The sequence below is a fragment of the Pristis pectinata genome, chromosome 17, assembly GCF_009764475.1.
Source record: "Pristis pectinata isolate sPriPec2 chromosome 17, sPriPec2.1.pri, whole genome shotgun sequence".
Taxonomy (NCBI): Eukaryota; Metazoa; Chordata; class Chondrichthyes; order Rhinopristiformes; family Pristidae; genus Pristis; species Pristis pectinata.
The window spans coordinates 44,122,293-44,149,080 of NC_067421.1; the positions used below are offsets into that span (position 1 = coordinate 44,122,293).

Below are 26,788 nucleotides of genomic sequence, written 5' to 3' on the forward strand. Positions count from 1 at the left end.
CCCTCTCCCTCTCTCACTCCCCTCTCCCTCTCTCACTCCCTCCACCTCACACTCCCTTCCCCCTCCCCTCTCCCACTCCCTCCACCTCCCACTCCCCTCACCCTCCCCTCACCCTCCCACTCCCACTCCCCTCACCCTCCCACTCCCACTCCCCTCACCCTCCCACTCCCCTCACCCTCCCACTCCCCTCACCCTCTCCCTCACACTCTCCCTCCACCTCACACTCCCGGGACGTTCCTCCGCCACAAATTCTCACCAAGTCCACTCCATCCGACGTTGCAACGCCAAGTCACCGCGGGCGGAGGCACCAGTACGCATGCGCCGCAATCCAGCCGGGCACAGCCCAGCGCGGGGGTCCGTGGGGTCCATGTGCCCGTTCGGTCAACACCACCGACCTACCGCAGGCTCTTCACAAACATTAGTTTTTCTTACAACTAGAACGAATTGGTATTCACAGGCTCGGCTCCAAGTCCTTCTGAAGTGTAGGCGAGGAGGGCACAAATTAAAACAGAAAACGCTGGAAACACTCGGCAGGTCGGACAGCATCTGTGGAGAGAGAAACAGAACCAACGACTCAGGTCAAAGACTGTGTGTTCGTGAGGTTGGGGTGGGTTAAGTACTGGTCTGGTCTCCGGGAAGAACATTGCCACACTACAAAATGGGGATTTCGTTTAACTCATCTGAAAGGTGCTACAGCAACAGGTAACCCCTCGTTCTTCAACAGTGACCCTTTCTCTATGAAACATCCTCGCCACATCCATCCTGACAAGACCCCATAAGATCTTGTGTTTCAGTCGATTCCTCTCTCACTCTATTCCAGTGTAAACACGCTCAGCATATCCAACCTTTCCTCATAGGACAATCTGCCCATTCCAGGTGTCACCATACCAAACCTTTTCTAAACTACTTCCCATGTAATATCCTTAAATAATGTGACAATATTGTATGCAGTATTCTAGATGTGGTCTCACCAATGCCTAGTAGAACTTAATTTTGGTAAACTAAATCAGTAAATCATTTTTTTATTGTCACATGTACCGAGATACAGTGAAAAACTTGTCTTGCATACCAGTTGTACAGATCTATTAAAACAGCACATTGAGATAACATAAAGTAAAATAATACAGAATGCAGAATAAATTGTCACGGCTTCAGAGAAAGTGCAGTGCAGGCAGACAATAAGGTGCAAGAATCCATCTTATCGTACTGGGAACTGTTTGATAGCAAATTCCCCAATAACCCGTTCAATAATCAATTCCCTGAGCAATTTCATTATTTCTGACAATACATGTATATCAGCATTTTGTAAATCATACACTAAGCCACCCAGATTCCTCACACATCAGAGCTCTGCACCTCAGATAATATACTTTTTAAAAAAAAATTCATACCAAAATGGACTTACACATTTTCCCACACTATACACAATTTGCCAGATCTCTGCCCACTCTCTTAACTGAGCTATGGTCTTTTAGACCTTGCTTATGTCCTCATCACAACTTAATTCTGTACTTGTCTTTGTGTTAGCAATGATACCTTTGGTGCCTTCACCCACTGAGCACATTACTTGTTATGTCTTGGCAACCAGAAAAACGATGCATTTATGCCCAACCTGATAGGCCAGCCCATCTTCTCTCTGTACCAATATGTTACCTCCTACACCATGAGCTTTATTTCTTTCAATAACCTTTGATGTAGCACCTTATCAAATGTTTTCTGGAAATCTAAGTATAGCACTGCAGCCTCTGATTGTCCTTTATCCACAACATGGTTCTTCAAAGAACTCCAATAACTTAGGCAGACATGAATTCCCTTTCACAAAACTGTGTTGACTTTGCCTGATCACCTTGAATTTTTCTAAGTGCCCTTCAATGATGTCTTCGATAGTAGCTTCTAAATTTCCCTGTGACAGATGCTGAGCTAGCTCACCTCTAGTCCCCTGCATTTGTCTCCCTCCTTTTTTGAATAAAGGAGTTACTCTTCCTATTTCCTCCTCTTCTTCTTAGGAAGTTCCTTGGGATCACGGATGACTTGATTCCAGTTCTATGGGTTCAGAGGTGGCTGATGAGGCCAATGTGAGACCTGCAGACTCTTCCACAAATGGGGCATTTCATGCGTGTGGGATGTGAGTAGTTTGGGAGATGGCATTATTGCTGCTGTTTATGCTGGCCTTCTGCATGCTTCTGATGCACGGATTCATTCAAAACTGAGGGACACAGAAACTTCTTCTCACAGAGGCTGGTGAATCTCAGGAATTCTCTCCCCCAAAGGATTGTAGAGGCTAGATCATTGTTTTTTTAAAGAGGAAGTAGATAAATTTTGAGGGATCAGGGAATTGAGGGCAATGGGGAACTGGCACAGAAAAGAAGATGAGGCCATGATCATAGATTGATAGAAACATACGGTACAGAAACAGGCACTTCAGCCCACCTTGAACATGCCAAACATGATGGTGATCTACATTAATCCCATTTGCCTACATTAGGCTTGTTGCCTTTACACCTCTCCTGTCCAAAATCCTATCCAAATGCCTTTTAAATGGTGTCATCGTATCTATCACCACTGACAGCTTGTTCCAGGTGATCATCACCCTCGGTATGAAAAACTTACCCAACCAATCTCCATTAAAATTATTCTCTCTCACCTTAAACCTGTTCCCTCTAGTTCTATACTCCCCTTCCCTGGGAAAAAGATTCTGACCTTCTATCCTATCTGTGTCCCTCATAATTTTTTTGAACCTCTACAAGGTCGCCCCTCAGCCTGCTCTGTTCCAGTTAGAATAAACTCAGCCTATCCAAGCTCTCCTCATAACTACAGCCCTCCATTCTAGGAAACATCCTGGTGCACTCTTCTGCACTCTCTCTATGCTACCACATCCTTCCTGTAGTGTGGTGACCAGAACTATACACAATACTCCAAGTGCAGTCTAACCAGTGATTTATTCTCAATGTCTCAGCCTATGAAGCAAGCATACGAAATGCCTCCTTCACTATCCTATCCACCTGTGTCACCACTTTCAGGAACTATGGACTTGCCCCCCCCAAGGTCCTGCCATTTATTCTATATGCCCTACCAGACTGAAGTGCATTACCTCACACTTGTCTGGATTAAGTTCCATCTGCCACTGCTCCACCCAACTCTCCAGCTGATCCATGTCCCGATGTATCCTTGGACAACCTTTTTCACTGTCTATAATTCCACTAATTTTAGTGTCATCTAAAAACTTACTAATCAGACCACCTACATTCTCTTCTAAGTCATTTATATATTAACATATCAATATAGGTACATGAATAACATATTGAATGGGCGGGCAGGCAGGCTTGAGGGGCCGAATGGCCTACTCGTATTTTCTTACGACTTGAGATCCTCACTGCCATCTAACAGCTCCTTCTCCAATTCGAGTGGTCATTGGGTCAGGGAATCCCAGGGCTTAATGAGTTTGTTACACTCTTAGTCATAGAGCACTACAGCAAGGAAACAGGTCCTTCAGCCCATCTAGTCCATGCCGACCTGATCTTCTGCCTAGTCCTATCTATCTGCACCTGGACCATAGCCCTCCAAACCCCTCCCATCCATGCAGCAATCAAAACTTCTCTTGAATGCTACAATTGAACCTGCATCTACCACTTCTGCTGGCAGCTCGTTCCACACTTGCACCACCCTCAGGGTGAAGAAGATCCCCCTCAAATTCACCTTTCACTCTAAACCTATGTCCTCTGGTTCTAGTCTCACCCAACCTGAGGAGAAAAAGCCTGCATGCATTCACCCTATCTACACTCCTCATATCTTGTATACCTCCATAAGATCTCCCCTCATTCTCCTGCACTCCAGGGAATAAAGTCCTAACCTATTCAATCTTCCCCTATAACTCAGGTCCTCAAGTCCCGGAAACATCTTTGTAAATTTTCTCTGCACTCTTTCAAGCTTGTTGATATCTTTCCCGTAGGTAGGTGACCAGAACTGCACACAATACTCCAACTTTGGCCTCACCAAATCTTGTAGAACAACATAACATCCCAACTCCTGTACTCAATGCCCTGATTTATGAAGGCTAAGGTGCCAGAAGCTCTCTTTACAACCCTATCTACCTGTGTCGCCACTTTCAAGGAACTATGGATCTGTATCCCCAGGTCCCTTTGTTTTACCACACACTTCAGAGCCCTACCATTCACTGTCTTACCCTGGTTTGTCCTCCCAAAGTGCAACACCTCACACTTGTTTGCATTAAATTCCATCTGCCATTAGCCCATTTTTCTAGCTGGTCAAGATCACGCTGCAAGGTTTGATAGCCTTCCTCGCTGTCCACTACACCCCCAGTCTTGGTGTCATCTGCAAATTTGCTGATCCAGTTTACCACATTATCATCTAAATCATTAATGTAGATGATAAACAACAGACAGAGCACCGATCCCTGCGGCACACCACTAGACGCAGACCTCCAGTCAGAGAGACCACCATCTACTACCACTTAAGGTGATGGAATTTGGAATAGAGAGTTTACTTCAGGAATCTGGTGTTGGGTTTGCAAACAATGTGGCCCGCCAAATGGAGCCAACTGACTGTAACTGAGACCTCAATGCTGGTGGTATTGAGCTGGGAGAGTATTCTGATTTTGGTTTGCTTATCATCCAGTGAATTGGGAGGACGTTGGGACAGTACTGGTGGTATCTTACCATGTCTTGAGGTACTTGCTTTGGGTATGTTCTAATACAGGATGTACAGCAACAGTTTAAGCAGAGCAATATGATATTAACGAGCTCATCGATGGCCAACCTCCCTTATTCTACCCAAGACCATCTTAAAGTCTGCTGCCCATGTCCTACTCAAGCATGGGCCATCACCTACCTGTCACCCTTTAGCTCATTAACCTGCTTGGCTCCCAGGTAAGCAACACCTTGATTTTCAGATCTCAGCACAGCCTCAACCAGCTGTTAGAGATTTATGTACATCTCCAGTTCTGGCCACATCAGCGTTCCTGATTTAATTGCTCTAGCACCAGTGGTATACCTTCACCTGCCAAGTTCCTGAGCCTCCTTCCATCAATCTCTGTACCTTCTTAAAAGCCACTGTGCTGGATAGGCTTTCAGTTATTTGTCATGGTATCTCCTTTTAGTTTAGGAATGCTCCTGTGAAGGGCTTGGGGCATCTCACTGCTGTAAAGTTCTTCCGCAATGTAGGTTGTTGTTGTATGCCAATTCCAGACCTTTGTGGACCCCAGTTTCATCTCCTCTCCCCTTGGCAATCCTGGTTTCAGCAGCTGGACCTCTAAACACTTGAATTTCCTGTTGGAAGTTCTCTATTTCTGCCTCTCTTTCTTACCTTAAGACACTGGTTGGCCGTCACCATCCTGATGTCTCTGTATATCTTTAGGTGTCGAGTTCCTGTGATGTGCTTTGGGATGTTTTAGTCACTGACCTACTGCAGGTGGTGCTGAAGGTTTAAATGATTCCTTACTTTGACAGATGTGTGTAGTTCTGGTTGCCGCATTCCAGGAAGGATGTGGAGACTTAGGAGAGGGTGCAGAAGAGGTTCACCAGGATGTTGTCTGGGTTAAAGGATGTGAGCTGTAAGGAGGGGTTGGACAAACACAGGTTGTTTTCTCTGGAGAGTCAGAGACCTGGTAGAAGTTTAGAAGGTTATGAGAGGGTAGACAGAATCTTTTTCCCAGGGTAATGTCAATTGCTAGAAGACATGCATTTAAGGTGAGAGGGGGAAAGTTTAAAGTAGATATTCAGCGCAAGTTTTTTTTTACACAGGGAGCGGTGGGTGCCTGGAACAGGCTGCTGGGGGGAGTGGTGGAAATAGATACAATAGTGGTGTTTAAGAGGCCGTTAGACGGACACATGAACATGCAGGGATATGGATCATGTGCAGGCAGAAGAGACAGTTTCATTTGGCATCATGTTCAGCACAGATGTAGTGGGCTGAAGGGCCTGTTCCTGAGCTGTACTGTCCTACGTTCTTTGACAAGACTGTACTGTACACAGATCAGGACAACCCATTTGGTTCACTCATTTCTTTCAGGGAAGGAAAACTGCTGCTCCTGGCCTGGCCGATACATGACTCATCGACTGACTCATCAACTTCTTTGACCAGCTCCCTCCAGTTCAGAGGCAAATAGGAAAGGACAATATATGCTGGGATTGCCAATGCCTTCTACCCCGTGATCAAATATACATTTATATAATACATATAAACTGGCTCAAGGGATAATGTTCCCTTGCAGTTGGATGCAAGGGATGATGACATTGCTCGGAAGTGAATATAGTTCCAAGAGCTGCAGAATTCAACAGGAAGACTTTCTGCCTGTTAGCTGCTAAATCCCTTCTCTTCTGCTGGGCTTTTCCCTGATAATTCTACATATTCAGGCTGAGCAGATGCATTCAGTGATCATGTGTCCAGTACATTGGAGAAACCAAACCCAGATTGGGCAACTGTTCTGTGGCACCTTCCTCTGGTCTGCAAGGCTGACCCTGAGTTTCTGCTGCCTGCCACTATGTTCTCCCACTCTGCCTTTGTCCTCATGCTGTCTCATTGAAGCCTGAGTCAAGGTACAGAACAACTTCATCTTCAGCCCTTGGAACTTAACTTTGAATTCAACAGTTTCAGATATCAAGACTTTCCAGTTTGTGTCAGTGACTAATTTGGGTGTAGGAGTAGGGAATGCTGGGCGTGTTCAGTAATCAGGTAGCCTCTGGGGAGGGAGGCAGTCCTGTCAGTTTGTTTGCTGACCTTCCATAAAAGGGCATGGGGTCCCTGAATTGTGGCACTGACTCTGTCTCTCACTCTGCACACATTGCCTGGCCTGCTGAGTGTTTCCAGCATTTTATGTTTTTGTTTCAGATTTCCAGCATCTGCAGTTTTTCTGCTTTCAATCCCTGGACAGGTCTGATGTAACTCAACTGATGGGCTTCCCCAGCATTCCCAAAGATTCAGATTTCCAGAGACTGCTCTGTACTGTCTCTCATAGCTCCAGCATTGAACAGCATTCCAGATGTCTCTCTCTCTCCTGTTTTCACCTTCTTCAAACAGATTATCTATCATTAATAATCCTTCACAGCCATTTCTCAACCAACACCAATATGATGTGTCATTTAATTCTTTTGGTCCCCACCCTATCACAGACATTCCCCTTGCTCCCTCCACCCTTCCTGAAACTTAAACACATCTGCTTTCTAAACATTCCCAGTTCTGACAAAAGGACATCAACCTGAAAGGTTAATTCTGTTTCTTTCTCCAAAGTTTCAGGTGATGATCATTTCAAATAAGAGAAGATCCAACCATGACTGCATAACGTTCAACATCATGGTCAATCCAAGCCCCACCATCACAGGCAGAGGTTGGGCCTTCAGCCCCCAACACTGCCCCACCACACGATGCATTATCACTTAACTCATCATTGCCTCAGCATCCTGGGGCCACCACTGTGCAAGAGATTATCTGGACCAGCCATAGGAGCACAACTACAGACATACGGCAGATGCTGAATGTCCTATGGTGAGTGGTAACTTCCTCCCAAAAACCTCTACAAGATTAAAATCAGGGGTGTAAGCGTTCTTCCTGTGTCTGTGTGGGTTTCCTCCGGGTGCTCCGGTTTCCTCCCACATTCCAAAGACGTACGGGTTAGGAAGTTGTGGGCATGCTATGTTGGCGCCGAAAGCATGGCAACGCCTGTGGGCTGCCCCCAGAACACTATGCAAAGATGCATTTCACTGTGTGTTTCGATGTACATGTGACTAATAAAGATCTTACCTTGTATCCCTGGACAACACCCGTAACAAAGCCCACTCCTTCCACCACTCCTTCCGCCACTCACTGATATCCACCACTCCTTCCGCCACTCACTGATATACACCACTCCTTCCACCACTCACTGATATACATCACAAACTCACAACGTTATGTATGTATTTGACTGATGCCATTTAACAACAACCAGAAATCAGAAAACATAAAACAGGAGGACGACTAGAGTGAGGGTAGGACCGCTGAAGGATAAAGGGGGAAACATATGCCTGGAGGCGGAGGAGGTAGGGGACATCCTTAATGAATACTTTGCTTCAGTGTTCACCAGGGAGAGGGACTTTGACGAATGTGAGGTCAGCGTAGAACAGGCTGATGTGCTGGAGCATGTTGAGGTTAAGAAAGGGGTAGTGTTGGAGCTTCTGAAAAACATTGGGATAGATAATTCCCCGGGTTCTGACAGGAGATACCCCAGGTTACTACGGGTGGCGAGGGAAGAGATTGCTGGGGCGTTGATGATGATATTTGCGTCCTCCCTGGCCACAGGAGTACCAAAGGATTGGAGGATGGCAAATGTTGTTCTTTTGTTCATGAAAGGGAGTAGGGATAATCTTGGGAATTATGAAATAGTGAGTCTTATGTCAGTGGGAGGCAAGCTATTGGAGATGATTCTTAAGGACAGGATTTACAAGCATTTGGAGAAGCATACTTTTATTAGGGTTAGTCAGCATGATTTTGTGAGGGGCAGGTTGTGCCTCACGAGCCTAATTGAGTTTTTCGAGGGAGATGACAAAACAAATAAATGAAGGGAGAGTGGTGGATGTGGTGTATATGGATTTTAGTGAGGTAGTTGAAAAGGTTCCCCATGGTAGGCTCATCCAGTAAGCCATGTGGCATGGGATCCATGGAGACTTGGCTGTGTGGATTCGGAATTGGCTTGTCCACAGAAGGCAGAAGGTGGTTGTAGATGGAAAATATTCTGCCTGGAAGTCGATGACTGTTCTGGGACCCCTGGTCTTTGTGATTTTTATAAATGACTTGGATGAGGAAGTGGGGGGATGGATTAGTAAGCTTGCGGATGACATGAAGGTTGGAGGGGTTATGGATAGTGTAGAAGATTGTGATAGGTTACAACCGAATAACAAACAGGATGCAGAGTTGGGCGAGTGAAGTGATACACTTTGGAAGAATGAACATGAAGGCGGAGTACAAGGTTAATGGCAGGATTCTGAGCAGTGTGTAGGAACAGAGGGATCTTGGGGTCCAAGTCCATAGTTCCCTCAAAGTTGCCGCACAAGTTGATTGAGTGGTTAAGAGGTGTATGGTGTGCTGGCCTTCATTAGTCGGAGGATTGAGTTCAAGAGCCATGAGGTAATGTTGCAGCTCTATAAAACTCTGGTTAGACCACACTTGGAGTATTGTGTCCGGTTCTGGTCACCTCATTATAGGAAGGATGTGGAAGTTTTAGAGAGGGTGCAGAGGAGATTTACCAGAATGCTGCCTGGATTAGAGAACATGTCTTATGAGGAAAGGTTGAGCGAGCTAGGGCTTTTCTCTTTGGAGCACCAGAGGATGAGAGGTATAAGATTATGAGGGGCATAGATAGAGTGGACAGCCAGCACCTTTTCCCCAGGGAGGCAATAGCCAACCACCAGATGACAGCTGTTTAAGGTCAGAGGAGGAATCTTCAAGGGAGATGTCAGAGGTAGGTTCTTTACACAGAGAGTAGTGGGTCCCTGGAATGCACGGCCGGGGGTGGTGGTAGAGGCTGATACAACAGGAACATTTCAAAGGCTCTTAGATATGCACATGGATGTAAGAAAAATGGAGCTATGGGCTGTGCAGGAGGGAAGGGTTAGATTGATCATGGAGTAGGTGTTCATATAGTTCAGCACAACATCATGGGCCGAAGGGCCCGTACTGTGCTGTACTGTTCTATGTTCTAAACAGCCAGAGGAACTCAGCAGGTCAAGCAGCATCTGTGGAGGCAAAGGGATAGTTGGCTTTTCAGATCGAGACCTTGCATCAGGACTGATCAGGATCCATTTTCAGACCTCGCAGTTCGGTCTTTTCGCATCTGCAGTCTTGTGTCCCCAGTGTTAAGAACAAGCTCAGCAGTGATGGACCAGTCAGTTTAACCTTGGTAACGGGAAACAAAGATCAAGGAAACAGTCATTTGGGGTTTGAGTTGACGAGGGGAAGCAAGAGAGTTTCTAAAGGTGTTTAACTAAATCCACATAAAAGGCTGATTAACAAAGTTGAGGCTTGACGGGTCAGTGGTGGTCCAGATAAACAATATTGCGACAGCTAAAGGACAAAGCTTTGGCAAATGGTTGTTTTTGCAGGTTGGTGTACAGTAATGTTCCCCAGGGATCAGTACCAGTACCACTGCTGTTTAATATATAACCTGGATGTGGACACAAAGTAATTTATCAAAATCTGGACAGAACATTAAGGAGAAAGAGGCAGCACAGGGGCCAGGTCTGCTGCCTCACAGCTCCAGAGAGCTGGGTTCCATCCTGGCTCTGATGCTGTCTGGAGTTTGCATGTTCTTCCTGTGACTGCATGGGTTTCATAGAGCACAGAAACAGGACCTTCAGCCGACCCTGCCCATGCTGACCATCAAGTACCTGTTAAATAATCCCATTTATTAGCACTTAGCTGCAGCTGTGAGAGTCCCTGACTTCACCACTTTCTCAGGCAGCATGTTCCAGTTTTGCAACCATCCTCTGGGTGAAAAATAATTATTTTTAAGATCCCCTCCAAATCTCTTACTCCTCACCTTAAACCTCTGGCCTTGGATACCTCTGCCTTGGTGGAAAGTTTCTTACTATTTCCCCTAAAACTATCAGGTAGCCCCTCAGTTCCCTCGACAACAAGGAAAATAAACAAAGCCTCTCCAGTCTCTTCTCATAACTGAAACACTCCATCCTAGGCAACGTCCTCTGCATCCTCTTCAATGCAGTCATATCCTTCCTATAGTGTGGGACCGGAACTGCACATAATATTCCAACTGTGACCTAACAAATGTTTTACAAATTTGTACCAAGACACTCTGCTCTTATATTCGATATCCCAGCTAATGAAGACAAGCATCTGTATGCCTTCTTCACTACCCGATGTACTTGCACTTCTACATTCAGGGATCCTTGAACTTGTACACCTTGGACCTGTTGTTTGTCAATGCTGTCTAGGGCACTTCTATGTCCTCCCAGAATGCACCACCTCACACTTATCAGGATTAAGTTCCATCTGCTATTGCCCTGCCCAATTTACAGCTCCAGTGATCTGGGTTTGATCCTGACTCAGGTGCTGTCTGTATGGAGTTTGCATATTTTCCCTGTGACTGCGTGGGTTTTCTCTGGGTGCCCCAGTTTTATGGAGCCATACAGCACACAATCAGGTCTTTGTCTCACCACATCTTTCCTTGCACATTCCAAAGATGTGATGGTTGTCAGATTAATTGGCCACTGTAAATTCTCCCTAATGAGTAGGTGAGGTGGCAGAATATGGGAGGAGTTGATGGGAACAGGATTAGTATAGAATTAGTGTAAACAGGGGCTTGATGTCAGTGTGGGATTGGTGGGCTGAAGGGTCTATTTTGTGATGTATGTATGGAAAAGACTGTAAAAAGTCACATATACGCTGGCAGAATAGGCAGCCAAGTAGGAGATGAAATTTACTATGAAGTATGAAGTGATAACATTTTAACAGAAAAAAAGCAGAAACAATATAGGATATTTTTACATTATCAGGGTCTATAAAGGAACAGAGAGACCCAGGAGACATTGCTGAAAGTGCTACATTCATTAAGGGGGAGGTTGTGGGCATCCTAGGCTTCAGATTTAGAGAAGAAAACAGTTCCAAAACTGACTGTACTGCAGGCAGATACGCTGATGATACAAAGATAAGTGGCGAAGTAAATTGTGAGGGGAATAGATAGGTTTAATGAAGGGCAGAAATCCGGCCGATGGGGTCTTTGTGGGAAAATAAGGACATAATTAGCGGGATCAGGAGGACTGACCTCCCGGCTGACCAATGACCTCGGGTCGGGACGACCACCGGCCCCTGCCCGCCCAGCCCTTACCCTCAACACCGGGGGCTGGGCCTGTGTGGGTCAGGGCCGAGCTGCAGCCACTGCCCCCGGACACACAGAACCGCCTGAGGACCCCGTCGACCGACGGAGGGGGGACCGCGACCGGGGCCGACGTCCATCTCCTCTCCGGTCCCGCCGACCAACGCGCAGGCGCAGTGCGAAGGGTGTGCGTTCAGCCGCGCAGGCGCGGTGCTGGTTGGGTGAGGGAGCCGGAGTGCGCAGGCGCGGTGCGGCGGGGTGAGGGAGCCGGAGTGCGCAGGCGCGGTGCGGCGGGGTGAGGGAGCCGAGGTGCGCAGGCGCGGTGCGGCGGGGGCGAGGGAGCCGGGGTGCGCAGGCGCGGTGCGGCGGGGGTGAGGGAGCCGGGGTGCGCAGGCGCGGTGCGGCGGGGGGGGGTGAGGGAGCCGGGGTGCACAGGCGCGGTGCGGCGGGGGGGGTGAGGGAGCCGGCGTGCGCAGGCGCGGTGCGGCGGAGTGAGGGAGCCGGGGTGCGCAGGCGCGGTGCGGCGGGGGGGGGTGAGGGAGCCGGGGTGCGCAGGCGCGGTGCGGCGGGGGTGAGGGAGCCGGGGTGCGCAGGCGCGGTGCGGCGGGGGTGAGGGAGCCGGGGTGCGCAGGCGCGGTGCGGCGGGGGTGAGGGAGCCGGGGTGCGCAGGCGCGGTGCGGCGGGGGTGAGGGAGCCGGGGTGCGCAGGCGCGGTGCGGCGGGGTGACGTGGCGGAGGGTGAGGCGGGCTCGGCGCGGACACAAGATGTTGACGCTCGGCGAGTGTTCGGTGCTGCTCGGCCTCCTCACCTACCTGTGCGGCGCCTCCGCTTACTTCGTCAGCATCGACGCGCACGCCGAGGAATGTTTCTTCGAGAAGGTCACGTCAGGCACCAAGATGGGTCTGATCTTCGAGGTGGCCGAGGGCGGCTTCCTGGACATCGATGTGGAGGTAGGCGAGGGCCCGGCTTCACTAGGCCGCGGGCCGCCGGCGGGTCGGTGCGGCCCGGGGGTGGGGGAGCCTGTCCGCCGCCTGCCCCCTGTGGGGGGCGGCCCGGACCGCGGCTCCCCGTGCAGCCGCGGCGGGGAGGCCTGAGTGCTCGGCTCCGGCCTCCGCTCTCCAGTCGCCGGACGGCTGCCCTACTGAAGCTGTAACGTGGTCTGCCGTGCGTCTGGTAGACGAGCAGCCCTGGTACGGAGGGTGCCCCGCAGTGCTCGGGGAGAGCGGGCGCTCCCGCTCCATCGGTCTCCTGCAAGGTTGTTAATCATGTTTCTGCAGGCACCTTGTCCTGGTACTTCATCCAACCGACGTGCAAAGTGTTCTTACTGAAGGAAGTAACTTTGACTGTGTTTTAGTGTAATCTGGTGAAGTTATTATAGCAGTAGCTTTCTCGTCATAAAAGAGATTGAGACAAATCCTCTTTCTCCAGTCAGTGACCCTAACCCTAACACAAGGACAAAAAGACTCCTTCAGAAAATACGTGTCCGATAATGGAAGATTTGTGCGTTATTCTGTTCTCCGGGAATCGAAGGGTTAAAATATAAAGATACGTGGATTTTGTCAAGATAATTTGCAGAGGAGTTTTGCAGACCTTGGGCCTTGCATAGTAAGCTCTCTCTCTCCCCCTCAGCTGTTCCGTCAAAGATCCTGAAAGTAGACGTCACATTTTGACTTGCAAATCTGAATTTTTAAGAAAAATAAAATGTGTTCTGCAAACCTTTCGTCAAATAGCTATTTACTATGGAGGTGTTCTGACAGAGACAATATCTGTTCTGTTAACCATTTCTTGGATTATTTGCTGTGTATTTGCAGCATTTTTCATTTCATGTGTCCAATGAGCGCAATGTGCTTGTACTCAATATATAGTGCAGATTTATGATTGTAGATGAGACAGTAGAACTTCGGGGAGGTGGTTCATTATTCAGGTCTTTGAATTGATTATGATATTAAAGTTGCCCCTGCAACTAAAACATTGCTGAGGACTCCTGCAGAAAACAGGCTGAAGTGTTAATTGAGGGCCTCTCTCTTTGTGCCATCTTTTGGTGTATCGAGACCGATGTGTGTAAGGTGTGAACACTGTCAATGTTTGAATACAATAATGAATAGCAGATCCATCTGCACTTGGAGAGGGTTTCCACTCACAATCTGTCGCAACTTTTCCATAAAATTGGAATGCCTGAGCAAACAAGCAGACTATTCAGTCTGTTGTAGCAGCACCAGTGTTTTTGAAGAATAACCCACCTTGACCCATTGTCCAACCACTCTCCATGCTCTTTAGATTTCAATTTGCCTCATCAAATATTTATCCAGTTCCTTTTTAACAGCAGCTGTGGACTGTCCTTCCATTGTAGTTCCTGGTAGGGCATACTATGTCTTAATAATTTCCTGCAATATAAAGTATTTCTGTTTTATCTTTGTAAATACATTTGCAAGCTAAGCAATAATGCTGGCCTTGTTAATATATGAATTATACAGGAAGTTTCCATCTGATTTGTGTGCAAGTGTAAAATGCTCCTTTTAATTTCATATTTAATATCAATCTTTAAATGAATCTCAGGAGCTGTAGAGATTCCTTTTTCATTCCTATTGGGAATTTTGGGAATAGGAACTGTATTTGGAATCACATCAGTGGGCAGACTGATGTCAGAGTTGCATCCTGAATTAAATAACACAACACACACCATCAATCTCCCCTTGCTCTCCCTGGATCACTTTGGCACAAGGTTACATTCTAATTTCATATGAGCACATGATGTCGGAACAAAGATAGACCACTTGTCCTCTTGAGTTGGCACTACTGAATAATATCATGGATGATCTGATTCTAATCTCAACTCTACATTCCTGCCTACCTGCATTATCCTTTCACCTCCCTTAGTTTATCACACATTCATCTCTGGATTTATGCAAAGACTCTGCTTCCACTGCCCTTTCAGGAAGAGACTCACAGCACTCTGAGAAGATAGATTGCTCCTTGCTTGGGTTACATGAGTGACTCCTTGTTTTTAAACTGTGACCCCCTAGTTCTAGATTCTCCCACAAGAAGAAACATCTTCATGTCCACCCTGTAAAGATGTCTCAGGATCTTATTTCAGTCAAGTCATCTTTCACTCTTCTAAATGGCAGAGGATGCAAACCCCATTAGGGATTTGCTTGCTCCAGATATTATTCTCTGAACTACTTCAAGTGCATTTGCGACTTAAGTAAGATGGATGTAACTTTCTGTTGTGCCTCATTCTTGTTTATTTGGAGCCACTGAAAGGGTGCTCTCCTCTGCAGCTTCTCTCAAATTATTTGCAACTCTAAATTTAAAAACAAAACCAATCTCAATATTCTTCACCTGCCCTGTGTCAACCCTGCAAAGCTTTCTCACATTTTAATCTTAAAGGTGTAAGAACTGAGTCCAGCATCCTGGACTATCTGCAGTCATGGTCCTTTTAAGTCAGTTTCTGAAATCTAGTGTTAGGTGTTCAGAAATTTCCTGTAATGTTCACAGTGGAGTTTATTATGTGGAGTAGTGTTTGAAGTTAGGATCTTTTGGACAAGTATCTGGGCTACATTTTTAAGTTAAACATTCTGTTCTCAAGTATAGTTGAAATCTGGATTGTGCAGTACCATTAGAGGTACGAATAGCACTTGTGGCTATGAAAGCTATTTAGTTGGTCCAGCTTCCCATTGCTCTTTCTCCACAGCCTGTCACTATCCCTTTTTTGAAAGTTGCAATTAAGCTGCTTTCACAGCCTTTTCAGATGTTGCATTCCACATCCCAGCTGCATGCTACATAAAAAGATTCCCAGTCTTTTGCTGCACTGTACATTCTAAAGGGCACATTTATTATGGAGCACCTAGACATTTTGGGTAATGTAAGTAACAGTGTGACAGGTTCACATTGGGGATTCTTATAACTGTGCTGATGAAGTAAAAAGATGACTGTGTTCAATGGAAACTTTCATTGTTGTACAGATGTGCATCTGCAGTAACTTCTAACTCTCGTTAGATCAGTTCAAGTGAGGCTTTATCTCTCCAAGATGATGACTGTAGCAATAAAGTCATTCTGTAGCAGATTTGGAAAACTATACTTGACACATACAGGGCACTAGAGGATGCTGAAATGCCAGGTACGGGAACCCAGAAGGTTACACTTCACTAGAAATTTGGGTTCCTCCATTCAGACTAGTGCATAGCTCACCATGGATTCTAATGGTTCTGATTAGACAAATGCAGTTATGTTGCCTATTTAGAGAGGCTGAAAGGTGATTCCACACTGCTGAAGAGCTCATTGTTAATTAGACCTTCTAATGCCATTTAGTTCTGTTCTCATTTATAACTATTTTGTTGGCTGATTAGGACAGTGACAAATGTGCATGTTATTACCTATATGAAAGTTGTGCATCTTAGCACTACCCAAAGCTACTTTTAGGTGTTTTATGCCCTTTGGGGGATACATCAAATATCTACTTTCCTTCCATGTGCACTTTGAGTATCACACTTGCTAGAACTTCCTTTTTCAATCATTTTATTAATTTTCAAATTAATACAGAATAATACATATAACATTGGTGATTATACACGTAATACAAAGAGATCGGGAGGACAATCATGACGTATATAGTCATAAAGAATAAAAAAAAGATATATTCTGAGCCCCACTGTTCCTTAGTAAACAAATATATTACAAAAATAAATCAAAATGAAAAAGAACAAGATTTATTATATATTAAAAAAATTATAAGTAATAAAACGAAACAAACTAGAAATAAATTTCAGGAAAAAAAAACTTAACTGACATTTCTTGATAAACAAAGAGGAACTCTGCTCCTCTAAGTTCAAAGATTATTGAAAAGGGATCTATATCATATGAAAATATTGAATGAATGGACTCCAAACTGACTCAAATTTAAGCGAAGAATCCACAGTGCCTCTCCTAATTTTTTTTCTAAGTTTTAAACATGATATAGTGAAAACCATTGAAAAGTAGTGGGAGGTATTGGATCCTTCCATGTAAACAAAATGGATCGCTTGGCCATTAATGTAACAAAGGCAATTGTATGACAAGCAGCAGCAGATAAGTGGCCAGATTCCATCATTGGTAGCCCAAAAATTGCAGTGATTGGGTGAGGTTGTAAATCAGTATTCAATACAGTTGAAATAATATTAAAAATGTCTTTCCAATATTTTTCCAAAAGAGGACAGAACCAAAACGTGTCAGGGAAGCCACCTCCAAATTACATCTGTCACATATAGGATTTATATGGTGATAAAAACGGGCTAACTTGTCCTTCGACATATGGGTCCCGTGAACCACCTTAAATTGTATCAAAGAGTGTCTGGCACACATTGAAGACGTATTAACTAATTGAAGAATTTTCTGTCTCTGTGGGTAAAAGTATCTGGAGTTCTCTTTCCCATTCATTCTTAAATTTTATCAAGTGTCTCTGGATGTATTTTCATAATTAGATTGTAAATCATTGCTATCAAGCTATCGTTGACTCAGCTTTTTCTTTATGGAAAAATTCTTTCTTTAGGGCGGCACGGTAGCGTAGCGGTTAGCGCGACGCTATTACAGTGCCAGCGATTGGGGTTCGATTCCCGTCGCTGTCTGTAAGGTGTTTGTACGTTCTCCCGTGTCTGCGTGGGTTTCCTCTGGGTGCTCCGGTTTCCTCCCACATTCCAAAGACGTACGGGTAGGTTAATTTGGGTTTAAGATGGGTGGCGCGGACTCATTGGACCGGAAGGACCTGTTACCGTGCTGTAAATAAAACTTAAAAAATAATTTAATTTAATTTTTTTAAAAAATGAAGGGAATAACATGTTTCCGTGATTTATTCATTGATAACTTTTTTATCTTTCAAACAGTTGTCTAATAAATACAATTTGCCTAGGTCACACTTTTTGATACTTACAGATTAGAAATTTTTTTAAGTCACTATGCCTTCTTTTCCGACTCCATATAAAATTGAAATTATGGAAAAAATTTTAGGTTTTAATCCCCTGCCAGAACTTCAGTTATGTTTTTGTTTGTTTTCTGCAGATTACAGGACCAGATGGCAAAAATATTTACAAGGGGGACCGAGAGTCCAGTGGGAAGTACACTTTTGCTGCACACATGGATGGAACGTATAAATTCTGTTTCAGTAACAGAATGTCTACCATGACCCCCAAAATAGTGATGTTCACGATTGACATTGGAGAGGCACCGAAAGGACACGACATGGAAACAGAAGGTGGGATTTCACAGTCGCTGTGGCAGTGTGGGATGTTGGATTGGTACCTTGAACTCTCATAGAGATGGGCAGCAATGGGATATTTATTATTTGTTAAATAGGGCCATTGGCAGTTACAGCTGCTCACATCATTTATTAAACAATTGCATTTTTGCAGGCTGACAGGTTAAGCATTTCTGCCCAAATTTAGTTGTATTTTGCAGCAGTTGGATGCTTTCATTGTAGGAAAAGTCAAAGGAAAAAGCTCAGTAAGCTGGGGCTTAGGTGCCACTGCCCCCTCTCGTTGGGGCTGCAAGGTCTTTGTCTTTGCGGGTGGTGAAAATCCTGCCTTTGCCCTGGGTGCCTTGGAGTCTCAGAGACTTGGGGTTCAATTATGTAAGTTATAAGGCAGATGAGCAGGCCATTCAGCTCAACCACAACCACTGTTTGTGTCATGTGACTGCTTCCTGTCTGTATTCATCTATTGCTGAATACATTTGATATGGTGGATATGACGGGGAAAAAAAATGTAGATTGTGGTAAGGTACAGTGTTAGATCTGAAGTACAATGTAATGTAAAGGGCATTTGGCCCAGACTGTTTCTGCTTTTTGGGTAGAAGGATGGTTTCAAAATTTGAACAGTGCCTTTCATTACCATAAATCAGGGTTCTGATCTTTATTGCATGGTTTTCTGAATTTCACTTTCTATCCAATCATTGCTACTTTAATTAGCAGAAATTTGTGTTTGCCTTTTCTATCCCATTGGTATGAGATGGGCGTTACGTGTAGATGTGGGTCTGGGAGGTCACAAAGATTGCTAAAGAATATTAATGCACCAGTTGGGTTCTTGTACCAATTAATGTCTTTGTTTATCAGTGACAGTGATCTATTTTAAATATGGAATGTTTTTGTTGAAGCGTAACAGTTAGTCTATGTTTCTGCTAGAATTCTAGTTATGCTTCTGCATTCATGTGGTGGAAGATTGTTCAGGGTGAGCTACGGTGATCTGAGAGGGATTGAAGTACAGCTGGGCATAATGAATGATAACCGTAACGTAGAAGTTGGTGATAAATTGTAATTTATTTACACTGTTTCTCTTTGGCCCATAGATTCAACAAAATCTTAATATTTCAGGTCTATAGTTGCTCTATGACTAAAGCTTCAGAGGATTCATGTTATAAGATTTCCCTCATGTGGATCTGGGCTCCGAACAGATGAAAAATGTTTAAAAGCTTGCTACTGCATGCAAAAAGTCTCTGATTTCACTTGAGAAACCTATTTTATAATGGCCTTTACCTTTTGTTTGGAATCTTATCCCAGTATATCAATTCTGTAGTTTCAAGTGCTGTCTGCTCTCTCTGTTGTCATTTGTAATTAAATGGCAAATATGGTTCCCCTTTTCAAGGGAAGAGACTGCTGGGACTCTGGCTGAGACTTAAATTCTCACTGGATACACTGAGGCACCAGATGCCTGGAGGACCACAAACATGGTCCCTCTTTTCTAGGAAGGCAGCAGAGAAAAGCCTGGTAACTGTAGGCTTTTCCCTGAGACTAACATCAGTGGTGGGGAAGATACTTGAAAACATTCTGAGGGAGAGGACTAATGAACACTTGGAAAGGCAGGGACTAATCAGACGACCAACATGGCTTTGTCAAGGACAGATCCTCTTTGATCAATTTGATTGAATTCTTTGAAGTAACAAAGTGTATTGATGAGGGCAGAGCAGTAGATGTAGTTTACACGGACTTCATAAGGCTTTCAACAAGGTTCCTCAGACGGGCCTGTGGGAGCCACAGAAAGTTGTTAGATTGGCTTGGCAATTGGAGACTGAGGGTAATGGTAGAGGGTGGTTTTTGTGATTGGATGCCTGCCAATGGTTGTGTTTCACAAGGATGATGCTGGGACCCTTGCTTTTTACAATATACACAAATAATGTGGATGTAGGTGGCATGTTCAGCAAGTTCACAGATGATATCAAGATTGGTGAAGTTGTGGACAGTAGTCTTAAGCTACAGGGTGATATGGATGGTTTGGTGAAATGGTGATGTGCTCTGGGTATACTAATGAGGCTTGGGCATAAGCCGTGAATTGTAAGGTCCTTGGGAGTATTGAGGAATGGAGGGACCTTGGTGTCATAGTGCAAAGATCCTTGAAGGTGGCACTGTAGGTAGATAATGTGGTTAGGAAATCATATGGAATACTGGCCTTCATTAGGCGGGGCTTTGAATACAAGATCAGGGAGTTTGTCCTCCAACTTTATAAAACCTTGATCAGACCTCAGCTGAAGTACTGCATGCACTTCTCGTCACCATGCTATAAGAAAGATGTGATAGCACTGAAGAGGGTGCAGAGGAGATGCACCACGGTGTTGCCTGGAATGGAGCGTTTTGGTTATGAGGAGAGGCTGGGTCTGTTTTCTCTGGAGCGGAGATGGTTAAGAGGAGAGATAATCAAGGTATATAAAATTGAGAGGTATAGGGTGTACTGCAGGAATCTTTTCCCCTTATCAGATGATATGGGTTTAGGGTAAGGGGCAAGAGATTTGGAGGGGATTTACATAGGACATAGTGCAGTACAGCACAATACAGGCCCTTCGGCCCACAATGTTGTGCTGACCTTTAAACCTCACCTAAGACTATCCCCCTATTGTAAATTCCTCCATATCCTTATCCAGTAATCTCTTGAATTTGACCAATGCACCTGCCTCCACCACTGTCCCAGGCAGTGCATTCCATGCTCCAACCACTCTCTGGGTAAAAAACTTTCCTCTGACATCTCCCTTGAACTTCCCACCCATTACTTTAAAGCCATGCCCTCTTGTATTGAGCATTGGTGCCCTGGGAAAGAGGCACTGGCTGTCCACTCTATCTATTCCTCTCAATATTTTGTACACCTCTATCATGTCTCCTCTCATCCTCCTCCTCTCCAAAGAGTAAAGCCCTAACTCCCTTAGTCTCTCCTCATAATGCATACTCTCTAATCCAGGCAGCATCCTGGTAAATCTCCTCTGCACCCTTTCCAACGCTTCCACATCCTTCCTATAATGAGGCGACCAGAACTGGACACAGTACTCCAAGTGTGGTCTAACCAGAGTTTTATAGAGCTGCATCATTACCTCGTGGCTCTTAAACTTGATCCCACGACTTATGAAAGCTAATATCCCATAAGCTTAACTACCCCATCTGCCTGTGAGGCAACTTTCATTGACCTGTGGATATGGACCCCCAGATCCCTCTGCTCCTCTACAGTAGCCAGAATCCTGCCATTAACTTTGTACTCTGCCTTGGAGTTTGTCCTTCAAAAGTGTACCACCTCGCACTTCTCCAGATTGAACTCCATCTGCCACTTGTCAGCCCAGCTCTGCATCCTATCAATGTCCCTCTGCAATCTTCGACAATCCTCTACACTATCCATGACACCACCAGCTATTGTGTCGTATGCAAACTTGCCAACCCACCCTTTACCCCCTCATCCAAGTCATTAATAAAAAATCACGAAAAGCAGAGGTCCCAGAACTGATCCTTGTGGGACACTGCTAGTCACAGCCCTCCAATCTGAATGCACTCCCTCCACCACAACCCTCTGCTTTCTACAGGCAAGCCAGTTCTGAATCCATGTGGCCAAGCTTCCCTGGATCCCATGCCCTCTTGACCTTCTGAAGAAGCCTACCATGTGGAACCTTGTCAAAGGCCTTACTAAAATCCATGTAGACCACATCTACTGCACTACCCTCATCAATCTGTCTGGTCACCTCTTCAAAGAACACTATCAGGCTTGCGAGACATGATCTGCCCTTCACAAAGCCATGCTGGCTGTCCCTGATCAGACCATGATTCTCCAAATGGATTTGAGGGGGAACTTTTTCACCCAAAGAGTAGAATGCACTGCCTGAGAAAGTGGTGGAAGCAGAGTTGCTAACAGCATTTAAGAGGTGTTCAGATGACCACTTGAATTGCTGAGGCATTGAAGGCTGTGGGCTAAGTGCTTGGAGGATGGGGATTAATATGGATGTGTGCCAATGGTCAGTGTGGAGGTGAAGGACTGAATGGCCTGTTTCCATGCTGTGTGACTCTATCCGTGACTAAATTATTGATGGGTTTATAGCTTGTGCAAGTTGTTCTGCAAAGTTGCATTCTGGGCCTTGAGCAGCTGTTTGTAAAATTCCTGAGGTGGTGTGAGGTTAGTGGCTGTGTCTGTATATCTGTCAATGCAAGTCTTAAGCTCCACAAGGCCTCCATTTCTGAAAGCCGGGGGATCATATACGATATAGAGACTCCTTGTTGCTTATTCATTGTCCCTTTTTTGCTTTCTGTTCCTTTACTTTGGACCTATATTTATCCCATGTCCTTCTGTTTACCCTTCCCTTCAGGTGATGGGAATACTTGGGATGGTACGTCAACTGATAAACGTTTTTAATGCATCTCTTTGCTGTCTCTTTTCTTTGATGTGTACTTCCCTTAATTCCTGGCTAATGCAAATGGCTTGTGGAATTATTTACTTCTGGATTACAGGAATCATTGTCAGCGTTACCAGTGTTGTGTGCTGGCTGTGTATGCTAACAATACTAACTCAGTGATAAATTTTGAAAATGGGCAATGCCACTGATGGTTTGGAAGCTTTTACAGCAAAACTACAAAGAATCAGCTGTAATATTTAATCGCAGCTAAAAATATTTGTAGGTATGACAGATTCATGGTGGAGTTTTGGGTCACAAACTGTTTATTTTTTATTTTTGACTTTTTGGTATTGCTTTTAGTGTTAACATGGGGTATATTTACTACAGTCTTATCTCTAATAAATTTTTTGCTCATTAATTATTACAAAAATAATTTGACCATCTGATGAATGTTTCAATCTTGAACAGGAAAGGGGGATTGCAACCATAACATTAAGTACAGTCTCTGATATTTTTTCGGTTATTTGTGTTGTACCACAGAACTAAAACTTGTTTATCATTTGATAAACCTATTATTCTACTTTCCAAAATTCTCCCAAACTTTTTAAATTTTGCAAAATGCTGAAGTCTTTTCCAAGGTGGGTCTTGCTTATCATTTTTGAGATAACACCTGCACGTTTTGGAGCTTCAGAAAATTGGCTGTTTGCTGCAAGGAATGGCTTTAATGGACCAAATGTAACAGCATGATGTAGAGGGTTTCACATTGATGTTCTTTGTTGATAAAGCTCACCAGAACAAGTTGGAAGAAATGATCAATGAACTGGCTGTGGCCATGACGGCGGTGAAGCATGAGCAGGAGTACATGGAAGTGCGTGAGCGGATACACAGAGCAAGTAAGTGCATCTCTGCTTTTGGCTTGTTTGGCGCTACTTTGTTTCTGGGCACGTGCAGCCTCTCGTGGAGGCTTTTGTACCAGACCCCAAGTGGAAGGTGTACAAGTGGCTGCTCTATCATCCATGCAAGCAGAGGGCTAGGAACACCTACTGAATTTCCTGTGCCTGAACTGAGGGTCTTGAGGCCTGGTGCTGGTTGAGATTTGTTTATATCACAGTTGAGTGAAAGTGTGGTCCTTCAGGCTAGTACACCTCTTAATGGTCATGCAGCATCAACCCTGCAGCTTCAAACTGTGCTTTGCCCAGTGGAGCTGATCCAGCTGCCTAGTCTGTTTGGGCACTCGTGGTGGGCTCAGATTTCCATTTCGTGTCCTTGTTTATTCAATTTTGGTCCATGTGGTGCTGGGAAACCAAGACTACTCATCTCTGCACTCTGAGAACAGTGAGGGGCTGTCTTTTTTTGCATGATTGTACTTGCAAAAGGCTCTGAGTAAATATGACTGCTTCCTTTTCCTGAAAGTCAGTTGGATTTCATGGCTACTGTTTCTTTGTATTAGTCACAAATAGCTATTTATAAGTAAATTTAATTTTCCAACCTGACCTGGTGGGTACAAAGTAGATGACCGTTTTGCTGGTTAAGTGCTATAGACAGAAGAATGCATGAGTAGGAACGGGGGTTAACCATGGGTCCTCTCTGACTCCACCCATGACCCTTGATATCCCCTAATCTATCACACCCTTGTTTGTAGCTCATAACTCTCATCATGCAGGTGTAATTCCTCCTGGAAAGTAGCAGTGAAATCACTGTCTGCCTCTGTTATAATGTGGCATGCATCTGAAATCCTGTTATTGGACTGGATGTGAAATGTAACACAAGCAATGAAAACAAGCTTTTTGGTGTGAAGGGAGGAATATTAAGAATTTGTGAATTGTGGATGCATCAAGTCAATGTGATTTTGAAATAAAACCCAATATTGCTTTCCATTTGGCAGCCTGTTTCATTGTGATTTTGTGACGGCATTGTTAATCATGTACCCAGCTCAATCTTGTTTATTATGTTTTCTCTGCAGTCAATGACAACACAAACAGCAGAGTGGTCCTCTGGTCTTTCTTTGAAGCTCTGGTACTAGTTGCTATGACGCTTGGACAGATCTACTATCTGAAAAGATTTTTTGAAGTCCGAAGGGTTGTCTAGCCGCCATGTGTAGACATTTGACAACGATAAGCAGTTTGAAAAGTATCTGGTCACAATCGCTTTTATTACTTTGTCACTTGACTGAAACCCTTTTGCGCACTGTTAATCTTCATTTACTGCTGTTTATTTAAACACCCTTTGAAGTATGTTGGGAGTCCATGGGTTTAAGAGAATTTTGCGGAGGCCATGTGTTGCGTTGTATGAGACTTTTGATGCTCCAATCAATTCAAATCTTAAAAAAATCCATCTAAGTACACTTTAATTTGCTTTACTGTAATTGGTAACATTGATGATGGGCTTAGAAAGCAATGGCATTGTGTGTGAGTTACTGATTAAGATTTGACTAGTATGCATATGCTGCATATACTTGGTCTTTTTTTTAAAAAAATCTTTTCACTCAACTATTTTCTACAAATTATTTCCAGTTATAGTTTATCTTATTATTTTGAGGTCATGGTTTTACTTTTGGGCAGCAGGCTACGGAGGGCACTATCCAGTAGCTACACAGTAGGAGATTTTTGATGCTCCAAATTGGTTCATATCTTTGAAAAGAGATCTGAAAGCCCCTTTAATGTTTTCAAAAGCATTTTGGTTACAGTGTATAAGCAGTTTAATTTGTTTGCAGTGCTGTATATAAATTTCCTTTTGGAACATTAATGGTCCCTTCAGCTATGTTTTTGTAACTGGTTGTGTGATGATTTCTGGAAATTTACATTTGGTTCAATAGCTGAGCTATAGATTTTTTGTAACACTGTCCAGCCACTTCATGTAGTTTTCTGTTTTCACCACTGGAACCAAATTTGCTGCTGGGAGTTTGAGGTTATGAATGTGGGTATTAGAAACATCCATCTAAGTACGCTTTAATTTGCTTTGCTGTAATTGGTAACGTTGATGATGGGCTGAAACTAAACATAAAGAAAAACATTTAGGTGTGTGAGTTACTGATTAAGATGTGACTAGTACAAGTAAGTTTAATATACTTGGTCTTTTGAAAAATCTTTTCAACAATTTTCTACAAGTTATTTCTGGTTATAGTTTACCTTTGTGTTTTAGAGGTCAAGGTTTTACTTTGGGGCAGTAAACTAGGCATAGCGCAATCCATCAACTTGACAGTCCTTTCACTTTTCAGTTCACTATCAGGGGTTATTTATATTAAATAAAGAAAATGGAACTAATGCAGTTTAAAATAATCCTCGGTGGGCTGTACAGTGTCCAATTGCAGCTGATTTGTTTAACTATGAACTGGTGACCTCTGACCCTTTAGTGGACAAATTGTCTGATCTTCGGTTGTGATATACACTATGTCTTTCCATTGCTGTCTTGTTTCTCTGTAATGTTTTTGAACTTGTTGGCTGAGGTTTCCCCCATTAACTGAAATACTCCTTGCCAAACTAGAATGAAATTCCTCAGCAGTGAAGGGATTTTGATGGGGGGGTTGGGGTGGGAAATGGGTCACAGGAGGGTGTTATTTTTTAATTAACATGCTGTAAGTGGAACACTTATTAAAAGAATTCATGGTTAGAGTTTCCAGTGGAATATTAATATCTAAATTGCTGGTCAGAGCTGTTTATCTTCAGTCTTTCACAAGACTGCCAATCTTCTGTGACTGGGTACTTTATTGTATAAACCCTGTCTGTGCAGCTTTTTGTCCAGGGTACTTGGGCAATATCTTGGAATTTGACTGGATTTTCTCCCTGCGAAGACTTCTGATGGAAAAAAACTTGTGGGATTGTGAAACTTTCAAAAGAACGGGTTTATAAAACTTCATCTTAAAAGAAATGCTGCTGTGTCTGCTAATTCTTTTCCAGTGTCTCTGTAACATCAGATCTTAACTGGATGAGATGTGACTGATGTAAATTAAAGTTGAGTGTCTCCGATGAAATAACCCCATGCTAATGTGTAGTTAATACAGCATTTGCTCTTAAACCTCTACAAGGTATGGGGAGGCTGTGATCTTAATGTTTGTATTCTGTCCTTTAAGTGTGAAGGCCTTGTACTTGTTCAGTTAGACATCGGTACAGAAAACAAAATTCCAATTGTTCTTTAAAGCTAGTGGGAAACCTGTACAAAAACACTTTGCAAATCTTGTGGCCAGGTTCTTTGAAAATTTCCATTGTACTTCATAACATGTTGGTTTGTATGAGCCAAATGCTGTAATCTTCAAGGGCAAAGCCAGGCCATCTTGATAAACTGACAGGGCAGACATCTGGTCCTGCCCTTCACCCTTCTGCTGAAGGACTGCAGATTTGTGCATGATTTGAATCAGTATTAACATTGTTG

At 44.2% G+C, this 26,788-nt stretch overlaps 1 protein-coding gene and 1 long non-coding RNA gene across 2 annotated transcripts; both read left to right on the forward strand.

Moving 5' to 3' along the window:
- Window positions 1-43: 43 nt before the first annotated feature.
- LOC127579520 (uncharacterized) lies at window positions 44-7,695 on the forward strand. Its single transcript, XR_007957687.1, has 3 exons — window positions 44-702; window positions 2,007-2,125; window positions 7,246-7,695. It is a non-coding gene; the product is annotated as an uncharacterized LOC127579520 (long non-coding RNA).
- A 4,812-nt stretch (window positions 7,696-12,507) lies between these two features.
- Window positions 12,508-26,393, forward strand: tmed2 (transmembrane p24 trafficking protein 2). The gene is made up of 4 exons (XM_052032143.1): window positions 12,508-12,771; window positions 17,852-18,044; window positions 23,206-23,313; window positions 24,384-26,393. Exons 1-4 carry the CDS (start codon window positions 12,586-12,588, stop codon window positions 24,506-24,508), a joined length of 612 nt encoding a protein of 203 aa, XP_051888103.1. The 5' UTR covers window positions 12,508-12,585; the 3' UTR covers window positions 24,509-26,393.
- The last annotated feature ends 395 nt before the right edge of the window (window positions 26,394-26,788 follow it).